The 24430-nt window shown below is 45.0% G+C and overlaps 1 protein-coding gene across 3 annotated transcripts in view; it reads right to left on the minus strand.

Moving 5' to 3' along the window:
• Tjp1 (tight junction protein 1) overlaps positions 1-22971 on the minus strand; it is a 233112-nt gene extending 210141 nt beyond the window's left edge. For all 3 annotated transcript variants that reach the window (XM_029479120.1, XM_029479119.1, XM_029479116.1), the window contains exons 1-2: positions 22810-22971; positions 8498-8630 (exon numbers count right to left, since the gene is read on the minus strand). In XM_029479120.1, coding sequence (XP_029334980.1) covers positions 8498-8630; positions 22810-22904 — 228 coding nt within the window. In that variant the 5' untranslated portion in view covers positions 22905-22971. The remainder of the gene's footprint in view (positions 1-8497; positions 8631-22809) is intronic.
• Positions 22972-24430: the final 1459 nt, after the last annotated feature.

The raw sequence follows: 24430 nt of genomic DNA on the forward strand, positions 1-24430 counted from the left end.
TTTAGATAAAAATATAAGAATCAAAATCATACCATCTCAGGTCACTTTTCAGAAAAAAATTATTTCTTATAACCAACGTAAGTTTTCATCTACTTTTCTGTAAAATATGTGAAACTGTTCTTGGCCTTTTTATCCCTTACTGGATCTTTCTGAAAATTATTTTCTCTCAGATCAACTCATTTTTTATGCAAATAAATATTATTTTACCAAACATGATGTTTGTGGGCTATAGTTTCAGCCCTGTGAATTCTCTCTATTGGCTGCTATTTTGTTTTACAAAGCCCACTGTCTTGGCTCAAGATCTGAAGGTTGAAAACCTATCATGAAGATTTCATGCGTTTGTTGTCTGAGTTAAAAAGCCAGACTTAGACACGAAGTGTCAGCATCTGTCACCGTGTTTCTCCGACTACTGAGCCTCAGGCCACCTATGTCTCTCTCAGGTCACCTATGTCTCTCTCAGGCTTGTCTGCGGTTACTTCTTCCAGGAATCTCATAGAGCAATGCAGGGCTGGTCCATTTTCATGTGAACTCAGTCCTTCCATTTAGATATCATTCAGTGACCCAGTGATCCAGTGATCACTGAAGAACACTTTGAAGCCTTCCTCACCCTTAAGTGATTCCCACTGGGTTCCAAGTGCAGGATCAAGGATTTGGGGGTACAGGGCACTGGTAGGATAAGCACAGCCTGGGCTCAGCAATTGCCAGCACACATGAAAAGAATCATGTCAAAAGTGAAAATGCCCCGAGACCAGATGTTCTAGGTTCTCCTGACGCTTGAAAGTCCAGTGCATGACCACGCACTGTGACAGTGTGTGTGTGTGTGTGTGTGCCCAGGTGGGTGTGTGAATTTGTACAAGGTAGAAACTTGTATCCCAGAATCATCAGTTGATAGTCTCCTGACAAACGTCTGAAATGGTGATTACTCAGATCTGTTTGTTAAACCCAACATATGCATGGCCAGGAGGAAAGTCAAGGGAAACGTGTTGACAGACCTCGGTGCTTCAAACTCTTCCATCTGCAAAGCATGAACACAGTCTACTGCTCTGCACAAACACTGCTCCTGTCAGATAAGAATATCCCAAGCCATGCAGGGCACATGAACTACATGAAATGCAGTGTCCTGCGTGGCGTGGACACTGGCCCAGTGGGCGGAGTAGGACTGCCTAGGAGACTGGTTACAGTGAATAGAGTTAGACTGGGTGACATGAAAGTATCTAAGGGTAGTGAGGGTCAGATTCCTCACTCCTGGACTCATACCAGGAAGGTAAGAGCTAGAAAGGGGTCCTGAGGCGAAGAACTGATTATTAATACTGATATTAATACTGAGTATTAGTGAGGAGATAAGGCAATTGAATGCACAATGCACTCTAGCATGTGGACACACGCACACTCGCTCACACAGGTGCACACACTCACATAGGTGCACACACACAGGTGAACACATGCTTTCTCTCTTGTTCTCTCAAACATACATACATACATACACACACAGAGGTAAATATACACATCCTCACACACATTCACAAAATACAAGTTAATCAATTCAATTATGTATGTGTGTGTCTGTGTGTCTGTGTATACACACACACACACACACACATCCTCACACACATTCACAAAATACAAGTTAATCAATTCAATTATGTATGTGTGTGTCTGTGTGTCTGTGTATACACACACACACACACACACACTCTTAAGTGGATGAGGGAATCTTTCCTTTCACACACAGTGGTAGTAGAAAGAAAGAAATGAAGACAAAGTCACTATCTGGGACCCACCGCAGGAGGTGCTCACTGCAGCAGCGGTGCCTCTAAGGCTGAGACTTGAGTATGGAAGGCTGGTCTTAGAGCAGCAGTTCTCAACCTGGGGGGCCACACCTCTGATATCCCATGTATTTACATTATAATTCATAACAGTAGCAAAATTACAGTTATTTAGCAGCAGTGAAGTAATTTTACAGCTAGGGGGTCACCACAGCCTGTGGAACTGTATGAAAGGGTCGCAGCACTAGGAAGGTTGGGAAGCACTGCTGTAAGTCAGTCAGTCTCTGTCTCTGTCTCTGTCTCTCTCTGTGAAATTGTCTCCAGTAAGCAGAAGAAGCACAGTGAACTACGGGGAGAGAGGGGACAGACACAGAACAACCAGCCCAGTGACAGCCGCCCGGTGGATGCTGCCTGACCTGACATCAGACACCCAGCGAAGCGCACCAGCTCCTGGGGTGTTTCTGCTGAGGAGTACTGTACAGACACAGTGAAGGTTCTTTCAGATGGACAAGACATGAAGGGCAGTGCAGAGGTCATCGCTGACAGTGACAAGATGGCTCAGCAGAAAATGGAGCTTGCCACCAGACCCGGTGACAAGACTTCAATTCCCGAATCACATGATGGAAGGAGAGAGCTGACTTCTCCAAGTTGTCCTTTGGCTTCAAGCGGGGCACTGGGGCATGGGCACCCCGCCCCCAGTGCCATTTTTAAAACAGCTGATTGTTATTTCCACTCCCAGTGCCTTGGAGCTTGTTGCCATAAAGCCATTTAGTAACTTATCTGCATCTCCTCCTTCGATGGACAAACATTTACACAGAGTGAGCCCTACTGAGCCCTTAACCCTACATCAGCTAGTACAAAGCAATCTAGTTTTATGACACCGTTGATGTCATCTGTCTTGGAGACTGTGGAAGAAAGGGTACAGAGACATTTGACACTGGAAGCTTAGATGACAAGGACACCGAGGGAGGAGAGAGGACATGGGACCAATCTGTCCAGACAGACAGACATGCTCACAGAGCTAAGGGAAAGACAACTGCAGCCATTATGACCCTTTGTATTGGGGTCATCTGGCTATACTTCCCTCAAAGAATATCCATACGTTTTTTGACTTTTTAAACTGAACACCATTTATTTGGTCATATTTTGCACAAATTTTAATTAGATACCTCAAACTCGCTCATGCAATATACAATTTTAATAAAGCCACGCATTGTGGGCAGAAGTGGGATTATAAGACCTTTTCAGATTAAAAGTATCAAGAGCATCCTAATTTCTACCTGGCTGGCAGAGTGAACCATCATCTATCTATATGACTTAAGACCTGACAACACCCCTGGCCCATGCTTTCTGACTCCTATGGGAGAATCATTATCACAATGACACGGATCTCTGGACATACGAAGAGGCCTCAGAAATGCATCTCTGTCAGGAAGTGGCATAATACCAATTACAGTTTACCCCTCTTATGTTTTAGCTTTTATGGTTTGGTCCTTAATGGCTGTATTCACAGGCAGACCAGACACCACAGTCACCAATGAATGTCCTCCTTCCTGAGTCACAGACTCTGTTAGTGCTACCAGCCCTCTGCGACTAAAAACTGGCATCTCTACACCCTTACTTAGAACAGTAAATGGCAACACGACATCCATCTTGCCAGGGTGATAAGGGATCTTCCCGAGGGAGGGTGTCTTCTCTAAAAAGATGAGTGAAGTCTAAGTAGAAGAACTTCACTACAAAGCTGTTGTGTCAACCCTGGACTGCCAAGCCTGGTCTCCCTGCCGGATGAGGACACATTTGCTAGCTCAAGTGGCCAGTGCACCATCAGCCAAAGACACTCACACCCCTCCAGTCAATATGGCCTGCCTTCCCTCCCCTCACCACCACTGCTACTACACTTCCCTGTACACACCACATCCTCCCATATGACCCCATCTCTACAGCTTGTTTCCACCACCTCTCCATCGTCACCAGCATACCCATCATCATCATCTGCATTACACTTCCAGCATCATCGCCATCACAAAGCTGCAAAGTTACATGCTTCCTGCCATGACGATAAGGGACTGGACCTCTGAAACTGTAAGCCAGCCCCAATTAAATAAAGGCAATTCCTTTATAAGAGTTGCTGTGATCATGGCGTCTATTTATGCAAGAGACACTGTCTCCCTCCACACAGTTACCCCTACCCCCAGCATCTATGGGATATTGGTTCTAGGCTTTCATGGTTGCAGGAAACCAAGGATTCACAAGTCCCTTATAAAAGCTGGAATAGCATACATCATACACATACACTCCTATACGCACTTTAAATCCTCTCTAAACCATCTACTTAATAGAGTCTTAACGATATATAAACAGCTGTTTACTATATTGTTTGGGTAAGAATGACAAGAAACAGTGTATGGTTTTTTGGTGTGGTGACACATGCCTTTCATTTTATAGTACTTGGATCTCTCTGAATTTGAGACTAGCCTAGTATACAAAACAAGTTACAGGCCATCTAAGGTTGCATAGTAAGACCCTATCTCAAAAAAAAAAAAAAAAAAAAAAAAAAAAAAAGAGAGAGAGAGAGAGAGAGAGAGAGAGAGAGAGAGAGAGAGAGAGAGAGAGGATACATCTTTGGTAGAGACACAAGTGTTTTTTCAAATACGTCTGACCCACAGTTGGCTGATTTAGAGGAAACCAACTACACAGAGAAGAGGGCTATTCATCACTCTAGCATCCCCAAGGGGGTTGGGGCGGGGGTGGGGTGGGAGGAGAACCCTGTAGCATTAAATGTTGAAGAAGGTTCAGATCTTCTAGGAAAAGACATCTACAGAATAAACTTGTTCACCTCCGGCCTGGCCTGGCAAGATTTTACCAAGTATCTCTGGACACAGTGTCAAGAACCAGAAAGACTGGGTGGAGTCCAGGCCCCTCAGTGCACTATGACGATGATCAATTATGCCCCGGGGTTTACAGAGGGAGCTAGAATGCCAGTCCCATTTAATCCCCACAGAGAAAGCTGAAACAATTGCTTCTCCCCAGGACTGAAATGGCACCAATCAGAGTCTGGGAAGAAGGCCAGCTCTCAGCTGGATCCCAAGGCTTCTGGGCCAGGAGCAGGACCTTGAGGCTTCCGTGATAGGGCTCTGCTTCTAGCCACACTTGATGCGTTTCCCAAGCAGAGTTAGGATGGAATTCTTCCTCACACAGATTTGGAAAAGTTGAAAGTCAAAAGTAAAAATATGGTAGCTTATGAACCTGATCTTTCTTTCTATTATTTTTTTCTTTTGTCTGCTTTCTTTATTTTTGAGACTGGGTTTCTTTGTGTAGCCCTGGTTGTCGTGGATTGCTATATATACCAGGCTAGTTTAGAACTCAGAAAGCCTCTACCCTTTGACTGCTTGAATTAAAGGTATGCACTACCATTCCCAGCTTCTGTTTAACCTCAGTAGTAGGCATAGTCAGCCATGTAGTTAGTATTTATATAAATCTTAAAAATGGTACCTAGTAAGACAAAACTGTCAGGTTTTGTGAATTAGAACACTGACCATGAGACACCTATAACTATTTCCTAGAATAAGGCTTATCTGCTCCTATCCAGCGGACACTCTCAGAGGCCTTAACCAGACACCCTTCCTTTGGCTAGGCAGCAGCTTCCTCTGCAATAAAGTCTTCCACCTTGGAGGGAAGTTTAGTAAGATACAGGATGTGTTAAGAGTGTGTTAAAACATCCCATCCCATAGGAACTCCATCAAGTTCTCTGAACATAAACAACTCCCATAGCTTCAGGAAGTCCCTAAAACTTACCAGGTTCACTAAGCTCCTCCCTCCTCAAGTGTATGTAAGCTAAAAAGACACTCTCAGACAAGACAAGCTGCCTAGGAGAGTCTCAGACTAGCCTAAAAGAGACAATCTCCAACCTGTTGAACTGCCTGCAATTTGTTCAGGGACAACTGTATTTTAGCCCCATGCCAAAGATTCTATGTACTTAGACATTATAGTATAAATTTTAAGTCAAAGTGGAAGTAGCAAAGCTATTAAACTCTTGTTTTTTTGTTTCTTAAATATGCATTTATTTTTCTACAAATGGGAAAAATTTTGTATAAAACATGTAACAATATATACATATGTTCAAAGAGTAAAATAAATATGCCATGGCTCATTATGAGTATGGAAAGAAAGAAAATAAATTCAAAGACTCCCATTGGTTACAGCCACAAGACTTTGCAACTATATCCCCACAAGTGGAAGAGAGAAGGAACAAAGTGGGCCAGAGTCCACCATCCTTCAGGGCAAAGGGAGATACACAAAGCCACGAGTATACGCCACTACTGTTCTCTGAGCATCCATATCCAGTTTTGCAACAGTGCTACAATGCCTGCCCTTCCAGGAGGTTCTGACCTTTCACCTCTAAGATGAAATCACGCAGCAAAGATTTTCCAGAAGAAGGAGATTAACCCTGCAGAAGGCAGTCACTCTGGGTGGTGCTATCTTCTTCCTTTCTTGATCATCAGCCAGACTGTGGCTGGATCGAGGCAAGGGGGAAATTATCAGCAATTTAAAACTTCATTAATAATCACAGAGAAAAGGTAACTATATTTGAGTCTGGTTTCCCTGATCATTTAAATATTCACCTGTATTTGTGGGACGTATCCCCAATGACATAAAGTTCTAAGGCAGTGGTGGGTTCTCAACCTTCCTAAGGCTGCGACTCTTTAATACAGTTCCTCGTGTTGTGGAGCCACTCCAACCATAAATTGATTATTGTTGCTACTTCATAACTGTAATTTTTCTACTGTATGAACTATAATAGACAGAGGTTTTCCAAAGGGGTTGTGTGCGACCCCCAGGGTGAGAACCGCTCTCCTAGGTAGTAAACCTCAAACTGAACTCACCAGACAAGTTATAACCAAAATATAAATTCACTACAACATTGAATACAATCACCTCCAAAAATCTGTGTAAAAAATGTTTATGAAGCATAAATGAATGATGTTCTTAGACTTGGGGCCAATTCCCAGGATATCTCATTATAGATATGTAAATATGCCAAGATCCTGAGCCACGCCAAACCACCCCAATCCAACCCACCCAGCTCCCAAACATGTCAGAGAAGCGATGGACAGCATCAGGAATCCCCCTCCCCAACACCTTCACATTTTAAGAAAGAGCAGCCTCCTTCCCAACCAGAATGGTTGCTTCAGCAGGGAAACACAGTTTACTGTGTACTAGGTGGACCAGCTAACATCGTATACCAGCAGCAATGATGCTGAACACCACACTAAGAGCCATTTCCCACTCTTAAATGCCAGCAAGTAACTCAAATCTGTTCCTCAGGGTAGTGACCTTTCCCTCCTGAGCGCAAAGCTCTTCATGTTGAAGCACACATATGTTTTCTACAATCATCCCCCTCCCCGCTGTTAGCTCAGCCGTTGTTTCCGGTTATTCATAAGTGTTTTCTAACCAGCCTCATTTCACCTTGTTATGCCTGTGTTACAAAAGATGTTCACGAGCAATTTTTACGTAAAATAAGTAGAACAATATTCCAAAAATAATTGCCAAAACTGAAAATATTTTGAAAGTAAAAAAAAAAAATAAATGCAGTGTTCATGTTTACAGAGCTCCCGTTTCCATCAATGACAAAGAGACACAAATCCCAGATCCCCCAAGGTACAGGGTTTACTGTCTCAGGCTAAACTCTAATTTTATTTTGATATATTTAACGGAATAATAATCAGCAGTATTGTTATGATTGGGAACTTTCCTGATCAGAACTCAAGAGGAGGAGATGAGAACTAGTATACTCCTAACTACCCAGGAGGCTGCCAAGGAGTCCGGTGACACAGAATATTCTAGCATTTCCTTTGTAGCATTACAGCATCGCTTTCGGTTGAATGGAGCCTAAAAACACCAGCATTCCTCCAAAACCACATGGGAATTCATCAGGTGTAAACATGTCACGTGCCTAGGAAGGAATATGACCATCAGTGCTGGTCCCTTGAAACAGAAGGCGCCACCATTAACTGAACTGAGACTCACGTCTGCCTCTATTAGGAAATTTGGTGTTCGGAGTTAATCAGATGCTCACATTACCATTTAATTGAACATGAACTTGACTGTCATAGAAATTCACTTCAACAGTCTATCTGATGTTTTTCCTTTCTGCTTGTATAGTGTGTGTGTGATGGGATGTGATGGGATGTGATGTGATGGGATGTGATGTGATGGGATGTGTGTATTCTGCATTTGTGTGGGTATACCTATGTGGGTAGGCATGCCCATGTGGGGCCAGGGTTTACTCAAAAGTCATCCTCCATCACTCTTCAGCCTCATTCAATGAGGCAGAGTCTCTAAATCAAGTCCAGAGCTTGCTGATGTAGCTGGCCATACTTGTCTGCATCCTCCTGAGGCTGAAATAATGGAGTATTTATGTGAGTTCTAGGATCTGAAGCCCAGTCCTCAGGCTTGGGTGGTGGGCGCATCAACCACTGAGCCATCTCACCCTCCCGGCCCCTCAATGTATTCATTTATTTTTCTGGAATGTTCAGGACTTTCATCTTGGCAGAGGAATCTTCATTATGAACCATTTATTCTTAGGAAAGCATTTTCATTGGCAACCTGGCAGGTATACTATTTAAAGAGTAAATCACCACAGAGCAAGTTTGCTGCATTTGCAAGAAAAATACAATAATACCATTTTCATATTTTTTGAGAGATAAGAAGAGCAGAGCCAGCCCACTTACAGTGAGTTCACAGAAGTCGATACTGTCAAGGCTTTTGCTTCGATGTAGTCTCCCTTTAATTCGTCTTAGAGAAGGTTTTCCTTGGCTGACATTGGAAGTAGCACCATGCGGGTTTTCAGAGGATGGAGTTACCCTGCAAGAAAGGGGAAGATGCTTGAAGAGCCGGGTTTACGGGTGAACACGAGTCTACTTGCACGTTGCCATGGATATGCAAGACACGTTTTTTTTTTTTTTTTTTCTTTCTTTCCAAGATTCACATCAAACACTATTTCCGAAGGTATTTCTTAGCAGCTAACTGGTTTAGAAATTTTCCTGACAGAGTTCAAATATTTCAGAATTAAGATTCAGGAAAAGCTAACTCTATAACCACCCTTTGGTGGTAGAACCAGCTCAGCGCAGGCTGATGCTGCCCGGGGAACTCGCAGGCATCTGCTCCCCTCTGGGCAGTGATTTATGGAGCACTTAGACCAGTGCCTGGCACATCTGGGACAAGTCAGCCGTCACTGTGCACACACACAGACAACGCTTAGCAGGCTTTTGTTAAGCATGAACAAGACTTATTTAACCATACCTTACCAGTGTAAACATGAGAATCAATACTTAATTCAGCTGATCATGGGGGTTAGAGAAACAGATTTTAAAGAACCAGCAAAAAAAAAAATCTAAGTGTCCACAGAATTCATCCTAGGACCGATGTTCTTATGTCAAACCCAGGGCTGCTGGGCACTGTTTCTGAGTCTCAGCGGGCAGCAGCATGAGGTAATTGGCGAGAGAAGTTGCCTAGCACCTGCAGGGAAATGGCTCGCTGCTTTCTGATGGAGGCAGTAAGCCAGACAGAGCAATGGGACTGTCTGAGGATGGGTTATGAAAGCCACTTTGCTCATTTTATGATGGCATCTCCCACTGTCATATAGTCCAAATTCACACATTAACCTTTACGACACACACACACACACACACACACACACACACACACACACACACACACACACGTTTTTCCCCTTCAACTGCTGTCTGAAAGGGTGTATCTTCAATGTATCTCTCTTTAAAAGACACACAGGTTGGAGTGATAGCAAATAAATAGTTTTAATTTGCGGTAGGGAGACAAGGTTTTGCTACACAGCCTAGGCTGGCCTGGAACTCAACCCCTCCTTCCTGCCTGAGCATCTCTCCTCTGTGCTGGTTATTATGGGCACACCCCACCCTGTCTGATGCAGATGCTGATGTTACCAGATGTTTCTTCATTAGTAAGACAGTAAGTATTAAAACAGCCAAGAACACCTGCAATGCGGATGAAAGGAATGCACATATATAGATATAATATTTGAAAAGTGCAGAACAATTTGAGGATGGAAAGTGTAAGCTGTCCTCTCTCTCCTTATCTCAAACCTCCACCTCTCTTCTAAACATACTGTGATCACCAGTTCTTCATACAGTCTCCCAAGCAAGGTGTATGTTTACTGTTTTTATCCATCTGTCCTTTCTTCTGTTCATCTGTCCTTCCTTCCTTCCTTTTCTTCTCCTCCCCTCCCCCTCACACGTTTGCATATGTGTGTGGGGTTTTTTTGTTTGTTTGTTTTTGTTTTTGTTTTTGTTTTTGAGACAGGGTTTCTCTGTGCTAACAGCCCTGTCTGACCTGCAACTTGCTTTGTAAATCAGGCTGGCCTCGAACTCACAGAGTTATGCCGGCCTCTGCCTCCCCAGTGCTGGGATTAAAGGTGGATGCCACCATGCCTGGCTGTGTGTTATTTCCTTTTATAATTTAGAATGACCAAATTCTTTTTTTTCCCCTCTGTACTGTATTTTTTACTCAACAGACTTTGAAACTATTCCCATAATAAGCCATAGAAAAATCATTCCTCTGATCTTAAAGACTAAATAGTATTCCCTATGTAGATGTAACACTATTTATTAATGCATTCCCCTGTTGATGGGAATTCAGTTTCCAATGTATCCTATTTAACCATAAGACAATGAACATCTCTGACATTTGCATACAAATGCAACCTTTACCAAAGAAGAGTCCTGGGAGGGCAATGCAGGTGCGGGGTGGGAGTTCTCGAATGTAACAGGCTCAGCTACCTAAAGGCCTTACTACTGTGTGTCCATCAGTGTTGCCGGGGAGCACCCACTCAGAATCTTTAAGGAGCACGGCAACTCCATCACTCTGTTGGCTTAAAGCCCAACTTCTCTATGGTCCTTGTGATTTTGAACTGCTGAACTACGACTTCTGTAAAAAGATCTGTTGCAAAATTTCCCACCACAAATATGTTTTTTTCAGCTGATCATTATGTATCTGCTAGCTTTTGTTTCCTATATTTCAAATGCTTTTATCGCCTTAGTATCAGAGACTAGGATCTTATGGATTTAGTCTACATAAAGTCTCTATGCCAACGACATCTTTTACTTTAATGCTATTTTTATGACAGTTTCTCCCATCTGGGTCTTAACATTTACTTTTTTCTAGTTTATGTTTTTTGTGTACCTATATTTTCAATCTTCCCAAACACTGTTCCTTTTCTCTTACGTTGTATCTCTAACTCCTGACATGAAGGTAGAGTGTCCGCTGAGATGATCTGAGTCCATCTGAACTTACTGTGGGTACTGACCTACTTAGACCTACTCCTGCCATCTTGTCTTATAGATCTTCCTGTAAATATTTTCTTCCTTATTTTTCTGCTTGATTAGTGTGACTAGGCTTTCTCTGATCCCACTTTCCTTGGGACTTCTTTCTGTTTCCAAGTAGTAACAGTTTAAAGTTACATTAGGGTGACTCTAACAATAGCTGGCTAACTATGTGTAAACACACATGCACACACACACACACGTACACATGCTGACACTCACACATACTGGACTCCCTACAGACATTAAAATCGATTCTAGAAAACGGCGAAATATTTGTACATAATTTATGTGCATTTTCCATAGAGCTGAAATCATTCTAGATCATTTATAACACCTAGATCATTTATACAATGCAGATGTCACACAAGGAATTATAATGTTGCTCTCTGGGGAATAATTTCAAAGACAGTATCGGCATATTCTCACCCACATGTGGAACCCGTTCCTATGGAACCCAGGGTTTTGAGGTCTGACTATAGATAGTTTAACTCACCTTCTCTCCCATGAGCAGGTCCACTAGCATCCTCACAGGGTCCTCTGCAATAATTGGTCTTACGCCTTCTCGCTCCCTTCTTGGTTCTTCCACACCGACCTAAGCTCTACTGGCTTTGAACAGCTGGCAGGTTTCCTATCCATGGACCCTTCTTCCGCTATCTTTAGCTTACTCTTTTCTATTGACGAGCAAGATTTAAACTCCAAAAGTGTCCAGACATCATTATCACAACACTCCTTTTCAGGCTTTCTCCACTGTCCTCTCTCTCCTCAGGGACCTGCTAAGCCCGGGAGTCCTGGGTTACTTCTATTTGTACTTGGCTGCACTTTCCAGCTGCAGTAGTCATTGTGCCTGCCCTCAGTGGCTAACAGAGACACAGGACTTGCGGCTGGGAGGTTTGTGGGAAAACATTTTTGGGTCAAGAAACTTGGCAGATCTCTTAGAGACAGCCTCATCTGTGGCCCAGCCAGCAGAGACTGCTTTAGGAAGTAAGAAAGCAGGACGTAGTAGGGCAGCTACCCTCACAGAGAGGAGGAAGAGACCACCAACCCAGGACATCACACTAAGTGGCTCCAGTCCTTCTCCACTCCATCCCTGGGTTCCCCTTAAGCCGTGCCCTGAACGGTGGCTCTACAAGCCGTTTCTCTTGGTACAGCATCTCGCTTACTAAGCACATGTCAAAATTCTCTGAATGCTAGCTCACAGAGGACATTCTTTACGGTTCGTTCAGACTGTCATTAATTCAATTTTAATGAGCATTTAAATCTTTGATGAATTTCTTGTAAACCCTCCTTCCAATTGAGTTCCCAACGTGCAAATTCGATGACGTCACGCTCGGGATTCTCACCGTGTAAAGAAGCACACCTCAAAGCTCTATTGTCTCCTCGGCAGCCAAAGTCCTTCCCAGAACAATGAAGGGCTTTACTCACAGGAAAACCATTCAGGACACTGGGGTGGGCAAGGACTTTCTTGGACAAGACATCAAAAGCACAGGATACAAACCGAAAAATAAACAAATGGGATTACATCAAACTAAACAACTTCTGAACGGGGAACAAACAACAGGGACGAGGCAGCTACAGGGGGAGAAAAGAGCTGCCATCCAGAGTCTATGAGGAACTTCAAAACCCCAGTAGCAAATGAGAAAATATCCTAATTTAAAGAATGGGCAGGTGTGTGTAGTGGGTGACTACAGATCACAGCTCCTTAAACTGTGGATCAAAACCTCACATGGAGGTCACATAACTTACGGGCATAGGAAATGTTGGCATAAGTGAACGTTATGTGGTCATGGGAAATTTTGGCAACAATAAAAAGCTTCTCTGTTTGGGCCAGAGCCAAAACTTAATTCAAAATCAAACGTAATTATCGCAGACAGCACTCGCCTGGGGTGTATTGTGACTTCACTGCAGTGTTAGTTCTGAACACACAACATACAAACTTTGATAGCTTGTGCCAGGATGCCAGGGAACACTGGTGAGTGCTGCCGCCTGCGATACCAGCTCAGATTCAAGACGGCCACACTGGATTCACTGCATTTTCTACTGGGGCTAGGTTTTCTGCTCTTACAGAAACACGATGTATGTTTCTATACAGAAAACAAACAGTATTTTCCTGCTGTCAGTCTTTAATGTATAAGTATCAAATTAGCATATCTCTGAATTTTGCTGGGTTAGAATGTTTGGTTTTAAAAATTGCTCTATGGCCCAGTGTGGTGGTGCATGCCTTCAGTCTCAGCACTTGGAAAGCAGAGGCAGGCAGATCTCTATGAGTTCTAGGCCAGCCTGGTCTAGACAGTGCGTTCCAGGACAACCAGAAGCATGTAGAGAAGCCCTGTCTCAAAAATAAATTAATACATATACACCTACAGAAACAAAAACTGCTCTTTGAATTGCTGATTTGAGTTTCAGAGAAAAAAAAACCTGTTAAATAAATTTTGGCTTGGGATTATGATAACTTTTGCAACAATTTCTGAAGTGGCCTTAAGCATACCTATATCGTTTTATACTTATGAAAAGTAGCACTCTCAGGATTGATGATTGATTATCAAATCAAGATGCTGCCCAGCTCTGAGACATGGTGAAGGCACTGTGCCAAGCAGTGTAAACTTTCCGCAAAGACTGAATTCTTTGTGTATATGAAACAAGCATATCCCTCTCCCTATGCAAACCGGCCTCACTATAACGAATAACAAAATTATATGTAGACTAAAGAATGTCTTAAAATAAGTTTTTAATAATTTGTTATCATTGAAATGTTATATGAATACCTATTTTATATGCCTATATAGCTGAGGTCACTTAAAATTATCTTGGTAAAAAGGATCTAGAAGTGGAAAACATTTAAGAAGTCCTACCAAAGAAAATGATGTATTTTATATTTCAAAATAGCTAGAAGAAAGGATACTGAATATTTTTATTATAAAGAAATAAATTAAAGCCAGTCGTGGTGGTGCACACCTTTAATCCCAGCACTCGGGAGGCAGAGGCAGGCAAATTTCTGAGTTCGAGGCCAGCCTGGTCTACAAAGTGAGCTCCAGGACAGCCAGGGCTATACAAAGAAACTTTGTCTCGAAAAACCAAAAACCAAAAAAATTAAGAGGTAGAGCTCTCAGCTCCTTCTCCAGCACTATGTCTGCCTGCATGCCGCCATGCTTCCCACCATGACAACAATGGGCTAAACCTCTGAAACTGTAAGCCAGCCCTAATTAAATGTTTTCCTATACAAGAGTTGCAGTGGTCATGGTGTCTCTTCATAGCAATGAAACCCTAAGACAAGACCCATGTAAGTCCAAACAAACAAACAAACAAACTTACAAACACAGTTTCATTTGACATGAAATAAACTCAATCTAAAATCAATCTCTCCTTCCCCAATGCGCAGACCTTTTGCCTCCCTCCTTCCTTCCTCCCTCCTCTCTCCCCAAGGTGTCCCTCCTTTCTCTGACCCCAGTAATATGAAGCTCAACCAAGTAGTTCAGACTCTCGAGGACAGTTCCAGAAATACTCAAAGGAGCTCTTTTTGTTGAAAGCATGGGTCTAAGCACCTTATATAACTTCCCTTAAATTAAGGAGAAATTAACAACTAACGTACAAGAAAGCTGTTCTTTCCCAAATCCTAAATTTCATTAGTTATAAAATGATGAGTGTTGTCTCAGTAGGAGTACTACACACATCAGACTCAACTAACGCAGGGCAGCTGGACTCTGCTGTAATTACAGACAGGAGTAACTGGAGGACAGAATGACACTAGGGTCAGATCCTTGACATCTTCTGGAGTAGCCGTGTGACTCAGGACAACGGTTTAAATCCTTCAAAATCTCAGTTTCCAGTGGGGTTTGGTGGTTCACATCTATAACTCCAGCACGGAAGACTGAGACAGGGGGATTGATTGCTCTGTGTAGTGAGTTCTAAGCCAGCCTGGACTTCAGAGTAAGAAAGCTGAGTGTAGTGAGAGGGGAGGGGAGGTCTCTCTCTTCATGTTCCTCTCATTTTCTTATGGGACCACATTTTCCTCTTGGGCATAGCCTATGTGCCCACAAGGCAAGACCCTAGGCCCCTCGAGTTTGACTCTCTGTTTCCAATGTAGCCCTTTTCCTGGCTCCTGGAATCCGGCTTCCAGTTAATGGCTCTTTTAACTGACCTTGATAGGTTAGGTGTGGGGCTATACTGGAGGCTCCACTATCTTAGCCGCCAGGAGGGAAGCATGCATGCTCCCCCTCATGGCCTTGAAGGGTACTGCAGTCGGCTTCCTAGAGAAGGCCCTCATTTGGGGACTAGCTGGCTCCTGCCCAAACGTTATTGCCAACCCAGTAAATTGTTTATCATTTCCTCGTAGTTCCTTGTGTGTGCACTCTCCTGGATGAGGCCACCAGGGAAAAGTAAACACCAATCTTGCCCTATCAATCATGTCACACCTGAAGCTGCACCCCCCTGGCTGGCTGTTGGCTGCTGTCCAAATCCAGTCCTAGAACCTTCTGACATGAGCCAGTGAAGTTCTGTAAGTCCCCCAAGAAACTGAAATATCACTCTTTTAAGACACACAGCGATGCAACAGACCTCCTTGCCACCACGCACCGCCTCTCCCTCTCCCAGGCCCTTCCCTCGGCTGGAATGTCTTTCTGCTCTCCATCCTGGAGGCCAAATGTGTCCAGGAGCCTCTGGCTTTCACTCAATATGTGTGCGAATTGGAAGCTTGGCTCACAGTCACTTCTGACCACACCCCACATAGTACAAACCACTTTCAAGCCGCTCTGCCTCACCCCTTTCAAGTTTCCAGTGTAACAGATCTTAGTAACAATGAAGAACTGGGCCAAATAAACAAATAAGATGGTAAAAGTGAAGCAGTTACATAAGAAGAAAATTGTTCACAAAGATTATCACTCATTCTACAAGATACTAATTTAGGGGCTAAAGAGATGTCTCTGCAGTGAAGAGCATTTGCTGTGCTTGCAGAGGATCAGGGCCTGGTTCTCAACACCTACTTGGTGATTCACAATCATCTACAACTTCAGTTCCAGAGGATCCAAAACCCTTCTGTGACTTCCACTCCATAGTTACGATGCACACATACAGTGCCCATGCATACATGCAGGCAATATGCTCGTGCACATAAAGTAGTAAATAAACCAGGAGTGACTACGAGCCTTAACGGACTCAAGGCAATGCTAAGGAGGTAGTGCAGGACTGTTTGCCACAAAGGGGATTCTGAACAAAGGTGTGGGAACAGGAGGCTTGGGGTACTGAGGGCAGTGTGGCAGCCGGCTTTTACAGGACACCAACCCCTACAAGGGCATTTCATTAAGGTAGTGATGGACGGAAGAGATGGCTTAGCCAGTAAAGTCCAAATCCAGTCTCAGGGACCCTGGTGGGATGCAAGAACTGGCTCCTGCAAACTATGCTCTGACTTACACACACTCTCTCTCTCTCTCTCTCTCTCTCTCTCTCTCTCNCACACACACACACACACACACACGCACACACGAATAAATAGATGTCATTAAAGTGTTTTTTAAAGGTAGTAAACTTCCTTTGTAGTTTATAGTTATCAGATTAGAGAAGCCCCAATACTTCATTCATGTAATAGATTAATAATAACTGGCTATTCGCTATATTTGTGAAAATGACCATATCCATAATTTGCTTATTTAAAAGCCATGTAATAGGCCCTATTGCTGAAGATACAATGCCCTTCAGACAGGGCTCAGAGACCCCTGAGCTGGAACTGACCTGAAAGTCCCCTCCCTGATGATCAGAGTACCAGAGGGCACCAAACAAGCTGCCAAGGGAGGCACCCAACAGTCCTACCCAGCTAAGATGCCCTTGAACTACATCAGTGACCAGCATTAACACAAGAACCCTAGGGGTGCTGCAGTGGCAGGCACACCTTGGTGGTAACCAACACCTCTTTAATTGGACTTAAGACCCACTCAACAACTGAGAAGCTGTGCCTGGTACTGGAAGCCTAGTGAGGGCATGGCTACTTGAGAAGAATCTACAACCACTAACTTACTAAACCAGAATAATCCCTAACAACAATCTACACATATCCGTCCTTAAGCCTAGAGATAAGTAGAGTCTTCATACACATGCCGTGTCAGGGAAACGTCTCTTTTCAATAGATAGGAACCACTACAGAAAACCACAATTAATCCAAATGTGGACTTGGAAAGCCAAGCCCCAGTGGAGATAATCTGCGAATACCGCCGCCCTTAAGGCCTAGGGAGCATTGTACAAGAGGGGCAGAGAGGGCCAGAGGATCAGGGGGTTTGCTGTGAGACTGTCATATCAGAAGCTATACCAATAAAATCTCACCGACATGACTGCCCAAGTATGAGCAGAACAAAGACAACACCAATGGACGTGCCAAAGTTGACAGGGAAAAATCCCTCAAGGCCTCAATCCTACACAAAGACCTACAGGCGACTGAGGAGAGTCGAGAGCAGAAGAGGCAGTCTACCTTAGGGAAAAGCACAACAATTGGTTGCACATTGTCATGGGGTCAGTCCTGAAGGAAAACCTAGGCAACTCAACAGTGCACCGCGAACCAGCGCTACAAAAAGACTTCTACAAGGCTTTGCTGGTTCCTTGGCATCTATTCTCAGCCATTCTCTTTTTCCCAGGCTGTACTCTTCCTGTTCCTGTGTCTAGGCACGTTAATGACTTTGATGACTTTGTCTGTAAAATGGAGAAAGAATTAAAGAAAACCCGGAACCTACTTCACAGAGGTGGTTAAAAGGGAATGAGAGGATGCCTGGGAAGCACTTCCACTAGGTCTACAGGGAGTGACTTAAATGGCAGCTCTACCATCCTCCACCAGGCAGAGGCTGCCGGAAGGGAGCGAGCACATTGAGACTACGTAACTTCCAACAACCATCCAAGTAAATCCAGCAGGGGACATTCTTAGAAATGTGCAGGAAGCGAGTGTACTCGGTCCCTCCCCTAAGGTCAGTGTAAGCACTCCTGGAAGCAGTTGGCATCAAAAACTCAAGACGGTTGAAAATAAAATTATTATGAAAACGTTTGTCACATTTCACATAAAAATAGATCAGGGTAATTATTACTTGGGCCTGTGGAAAAATTTCACCTTATTTAGAAAAACAGCGTCTGCAAATGCAATCAAAGTTGAAGTTCTTGAGATGAGAGCATCCTGGATTACCCCAGATGGGCCGGGAATCCAGTGAGGCATGTCTGTAAGGGGCAGAAGAGGAGGCAAGGGACATAGAGCAAAAGGCTGTGAGCTCATAGAGCCAGAGACTGGCACAACATGGCCATTGAGAATACCTGGGCCACCAGAAATAGGAAGGTCAAGGGAGGGCCAATCCAGAGCCATCCAGGGCACAGAGACCTTGACTTGAGACTCATAGTCCTTGTTCTCATGGTCCTAGGAAATCTAATGCAGCAACCAATGGTGGTCCCCAAGGAAAGACAGCTAGCCACGCAAACACACACCTGTCCGGAGCAGGGGTAGCAGGCCCCAGCCGTTCCAAAACCAGGACTTTAGACAGCTTTCAATCTCTATAACAAACACCTGGAGGAAACAATCTCAAAGGTGGAAAGTCTTCTTTCGGTTGTGAGTTTCAGAGGCATTTAGTCCATCTGCTGACTCCTTGCTTCTGGGTTTAGGGGCAGAAGCATCATTGTGTGAGAGAAAAAAAGCTGCCCACCCTATTGAGAAGACAGAATAAAATCAGCTAACACACAGAGGCTGGGGACAAGAGAAAGCCTCCAAGGACACGCCACACTGACCTCCTTTAGAACCCTGTGCTCCCTGCTCTGGACATTTCCATCCATCCCCAGTCACACCTTCAGATGATGCATCCGGCAACATTGGAGTCCACAGATGGGGTCAGAGACCTTAGGCTCCAGTCACCTGCCAATGATTACTTCCAGCAACTGCGCTGGCAGAGCAGGCCTTCAGCAACGATAGGGAGGAAGGGCACTTCATACTCTAACCATAACGACAGCAACAGCGATCCTGAGCAGATCACTGAAAACATTTCCACTTCCTGTTTCTAGGATACAAGAGGAAGGGATGAGCTGGGAAGAGGTTCCTCTGATGGGAGGCTGTTTAGGTTTCCACCTCAACTGATGCATAGATCCAACCGACCCTCTGCAGAACCAGTAAGAAAAACAGGAGACACCACACAAAGGAAAGCTGAGAGCCGACAACACCCAAAGTAGGCTGAAGTGTGGGGACAAAGCATGAGATCACCCTACTCTGTCCTTCACGCCGACATAAGCTCTGCAGGCACGAGGTCTTTTTACACATAACATAATCATTCAGAGAGAGAGAGAGAGAAGAGAATGAGAGAGAGGAGAGGGGGGAAGCATTACACACTTTCAGAAACATCTTGGCACAAATCTTCATATATGCAGACTTTATAGTACAAACTCACATGTTTTAAGTGAGCAGATGCCGCCGGTGCCTTCTATACTGCTGGAATGTGCAGTAGGTTCCTCTGTACAGCTCTGAAGTTAGGACTTGCACTGTCCCAGTGCAACACTGTAACATTTAACAGGGCCAGTCCCCAAATTCTCCAAGCAATTGCTACAAGACCCTGACAAGATGAAATGTTATCTAGAAGAAAATTCTGGAGGAAAACAAATGGATCCCGGGAGCTGGGCAGCACAATGTTTTCCAACTTAAAAAGGGGGTGAGGCAGCGAGATGGCTCTGTTCTCACCTGGCCTTTTCCTCTGTGTTCCTCATGGTCTTCTTTTGTCCCTTACAGACCCTCGCTAATGGATGCAGTGCCCACCTGGATAAGAACTGCCAGGCCTGATGATCTGGTTTGACCCCTGGGACCCACAAATGGAAGGGAGAGAAAGCACCCATACACATGTGGTATAGACCACACATTCTACCTACACCACACACAAAATAAATACATGTGGAAAAAAAAAAGAAATATACGTCTGTTTTGAGAAGAGATTATGCTCTTTAGTCTGCCACTGAGGAAATGAGATGAACTTGTGCAAACTAGCACTAGATAGAAGCGACATGGCTTTTAACATGGAGAAGTTGCTACGAAACACAGCAGCTTTTTTTTTTTTGGTGGATCATCTCTTAGTAAGATGGTTTTATTCCAGACCTTGATTCACTCTTGGTCGCCTATGTGAATTTCTGGAGTACAAAAAATTACCTGGATTTTATTTTCCTTCACAGACTCTGTGTCTGGGGACTGTATTGTCAGAAGCAACGCTCCAAATGATGAAAGTGAACAAATCCCATCGAATGCTGACGATCATGCCCAGCAGCTTCTCCGTTAGCCCACATCAAGCGACAAGAAAATGATTTCCTCAAACTTCCTCCCTAGCTGTGCGTGATTAAGAATCCATTTATTAGGCTGGGGATGTAGCCGAGTGGAAAATGCCTTGCCTAGCATGTGTGTGGTTCTAGGTTTGCACCCCAGAATTGCTCCCCCCAAAACCCACCTATTTATTTAACTAATACTTATTGAGAAGCTATTTGGGTCCTCAAGAGCATTTGTGGGGGGATTTAGCAATGGATTAAATGGAGAAAAGCCCTCCTCTGTGCAATTTATATTCTAGTTGAGAGAAGGAGAATCTACTTGAAAAATCAGCAAGATGTAGAGTTGATTTCATCAGTTAAATGCATAGTTGCAGGCTGGAGCAACTGGTGGTATTGACATCTTTCCCCCTATATGCCAACAATACAGCCAAGAGTGACCTATTTGTTGATGACTGTGTATGTCCGCAAGTCCAATGACTCCCTGGGGACAAGCACCTTTATACCCAATAAGCCATCTTGCCAGTTGTCCAGTTGTTTTGTTTTGTTGAGACAGGGTCTCAGGCTGGCCTTGAACTCAAGATATTCCTGCCTCAGTTTCCCAAGTGATGGTAGGGAGTAGGCACTCCCTACCCTGCTCTGCCTAAGAATGACCCATTCTTCATCTATTTGCAAAAAAAAAAAAAAATCATCTTCCACGGATATATTTCTTTTTTAGTGCTTGGCTCCAGCTCAGGTTGTTGCACATGCTAGGCAAACACGCCTCTACTGAGCCACACCCCCTTTCCCCAAGGACACATTCTGTTTGTTTGTTTGCTTGTTTGTAGACAGGGTTTCTCTGTGAAGCCCTGACTGTCCAGGAACTCCCTCACTACACAAGACTGGTCTCAAACTCAGAGATCTGCCTGCCTTTGCCTCCTGAGTGCTGGGATTAAAGGCCTGCGCCACCAATGCCCAGCCGCCACGAACACATCTTAATTCAACTGTTGCCAGTCCTACCAACTGGCCTTCTGTGTGCTGTCCTTGGCTGGTTAGCAAGAGTAAATGCCATTTTCAAAATAAGTTTGTTTTTTTTTTTGTTTTTGTTTTTGTTTTTTTTTAACAAATGGAGGAGGACGACAGAAGATGCTAACATTTCCCAAGCCTGCTGTTACTCACCCAGGCCCAGCAGTAGAACAGGCTGGTTTGACATCAGAGCTGATCTTTGTAACACCATGAGTGAGATAACAAGAGTCTCCGCTTACCCACGGAGAAACAAACATGACAATAACTTGCTGAAGGTCACACTGTGAGTGGCACAGGGGAAACTCGAACTTTGTGCCCACAGTTATAGTCTTCCCCCTTCACTATTGACCACTGTTGGAACTGTCTTTTTTTTTTTTTTAAACCCTCATTTCCTGGATTGATCAACCCAGATAGACTTTGAAACATTGTTTCAGGTTTTTGATAGCAGAAGTTAGTTCTCCATTTCACAAAAGCAGCCTCACTTTGAGTTTCTCTACTTAGGAATATATTACCCTACAGTCAATAGAATCGAACATCTAAATAAAATATTCATATCCTATGTTAAGCACTAACTACTAATTTTCAAATTAAAACGGTCGTTGACTCTCACAATGGCTGGCTCCAGACTCCTATGCCCACCCCACTACTTTTCCTTTCTTGTTTCTTTTGTGGGTGAATCTTAAGCCTACCTCTCCAGCCAAGGGAATGCCCAGGTGGCTTTGGGATCCCATGTGGCATATTTGAATACTAATACAACATACAACCTACAGGATAAACGACTGTGCGAACCAGATCTGGATAATTCCTAGACATTTTCACTTGATGGTGTTCTTTCCAATTACCTCCCTAACAGCTTCCAGGTTGGAGGAAGCAGAAACCGTGCAGATATAATGACAGTCCTCGACAAAGCGACGCTAACATCACAACTTCCTCCAGTTAGCGTGGGAACGGCTCATCTTTTACTATGTGCCCAACAGCAGGTGCATTCCGGGGAAATAACAGAAGACGCACAGACAGACAAGGACCAATGGATTGCAGGGCTATGTCGCGGTCTGCGGCAGAGCTCGGCGGCTGCGTGCAATTCCCAGCCAGCACTCGCCGGCGCCCAGGAGAAGGAGAGTCCAAGCGAGGCGCCCAGGAGAAGGAGAGTCCGAGCGAGGATGCGGGGCGCAGGGTCCCAGCCGCTCCCTCCCCGCGCGTTCTCGAAGCCGCCCGCAGGAGCGAGGCGCGCGGCCCGGACGCTGGGCGATGGCTGCTCCACCAGCTCTGCGCGCCCCATCGCTGCCAGGCCCCAAGCCCGCCCTGCTCTCGCGCCCCTGTCCCCATCAGCGCGCTCCGGCCCTGCCCCCCAAGTCCCCAGCACCCCTGTCCCTGTCCGCGCGCCGCTCGTATTCCCCCATCTCCCCCGTCCGCGCGCCCCAGCTCCGAGTCCTTACCACAGCTTCCTCTTGAGCGGCAGGAGGCTGCCGCGGTTGGACGGGGTGACGCCGATGGCCATCTGCAGCACCGTCAGGTATTTCTGGTACTTCATCTTGTCCCCGCTCCGCTCGCGGGCAGGGCCCCGCCGCCGCCGCCGCCGCCGCAGACACAGCCCCTCCAAGCGCCGCATAGATCAGCTCTGGGCCATCCGCCGCCCCGCCGCGCGCCCCGCTCCCGCTCCTGCCGCCGTGCGTGGCCCGCTCGCGCCGCCGTGCGTGGCCCGGTACCGCCGCCGTGCGCGCCCTCCGCCAGCTCTCCGCCGCCCCGCGCGAGCTCGGCACCGCTGCGCACCGGCAGCGGGCGCGGCCTGGAGGCGGCGCTAAGCGAGCCTTGCAACACGCAGGTCCGCACCCCACGTGCCTCAGTTTCCCCGAGGGGGCTGACAGCCCATTTGCAGTCGATTATGACCGCAAAGAATCTCAGGGCAGAAAAAAATAAATGTATATGATTACAGCTTAGTGGTTTGTCTCTTATAAGGTGTTTCGTTTTCTGCCTCGATGTGATTGACGATTTTCTATTTCCGCATAGTGTGTTGCATATATGTTATATGGGGCGCAGTCCTCATACACATAGTGGGTCTGGGTAATGGAAATGTAGAGTTGGCAAAAGTACCACAGCAATCAATTGTGAAAAGTTGAGATTGCTCCATGGCCTTTAAACTTACTGTGGAACTAATAAAACGGGACTATAGTGGGATCAATAAAATAGGGGAAACGGGAAAAAGTAAACAATGGATGCATGTTGCACTATGATTTAAAATATTGCAGTTATTAAGAATTAAAAGTTGGGCTGGTGGGATGGCTCAGCGGATAAGCGCACTGATTGCTCTTCTGAAGGTCCTGAGTTCAAATCTCAGCAACCACCTGGTGGCTCATAACCACCCATAATGAGATCTGACACTGGAGTGAGCGGGGCGACCGGAGCGAGCAGAGGTCCTAAAGTCAATTCCCAACAACCACATGAAGGCTCACCACCATCTGTACAGCTACAGTGTACTCATATACATAACATAATAAATCTTTTTTTTTTTTAATCTCCAAACACACTTTTAAAAAAAGGAATTAAAAGCAGCCTATGCAAGCAACAGGATTGCAATCTCCTCTGTGGATCCAAAGTTCTCCTGGAAGGGGGTGGAGCTGGAGAGGCCACTAGGTAAGCCAAGTGCTTGAAGCATCATAGGGCCCTGAGTTCCATCCCCAGCACTCCTGTAAAAAATAGAACTTGTCAGCGAGTTTTGCCAAATCAGTGACACACACACACACACACACACACACACACACACACACGCACACACACACCGTCTAAAAGAAGTTAGACAACTGTTTGAGGAAATCACTTGATATTCACTTCTGGCTATCACATGGTTCCCACATGCATGTATACCCACAAAGGCACAACATAGCGGGCACCTTGAGCCATGCTTGGTTGCTGTGGCACTGTGTACTCACACAGTGCCTTCTCTGTGCTTTGGCGGACTCTCACACCACTATTCCTATGAACGCTGATTCCTATTGGCGTTCTATAACTTGGACTGCAACCATGCAGGATCTCAGAGGTCCTTTCACATAATTATAGCTT

The sequence above is a fragment of the Mus caroli genome, chromosome 7 (assembly GCF_900094665.2).
Source record: "Mus caroli chromosome 7, CAROLI_EIJ_v1.1, whole genome shotgun sequence".
In the NCBI taxonomy this organism is placed as follows: Eukaryota; Metazoa; Chordata; class Mammalia; order Rodentia; family Muridae; genus Mus; species Mus caroli.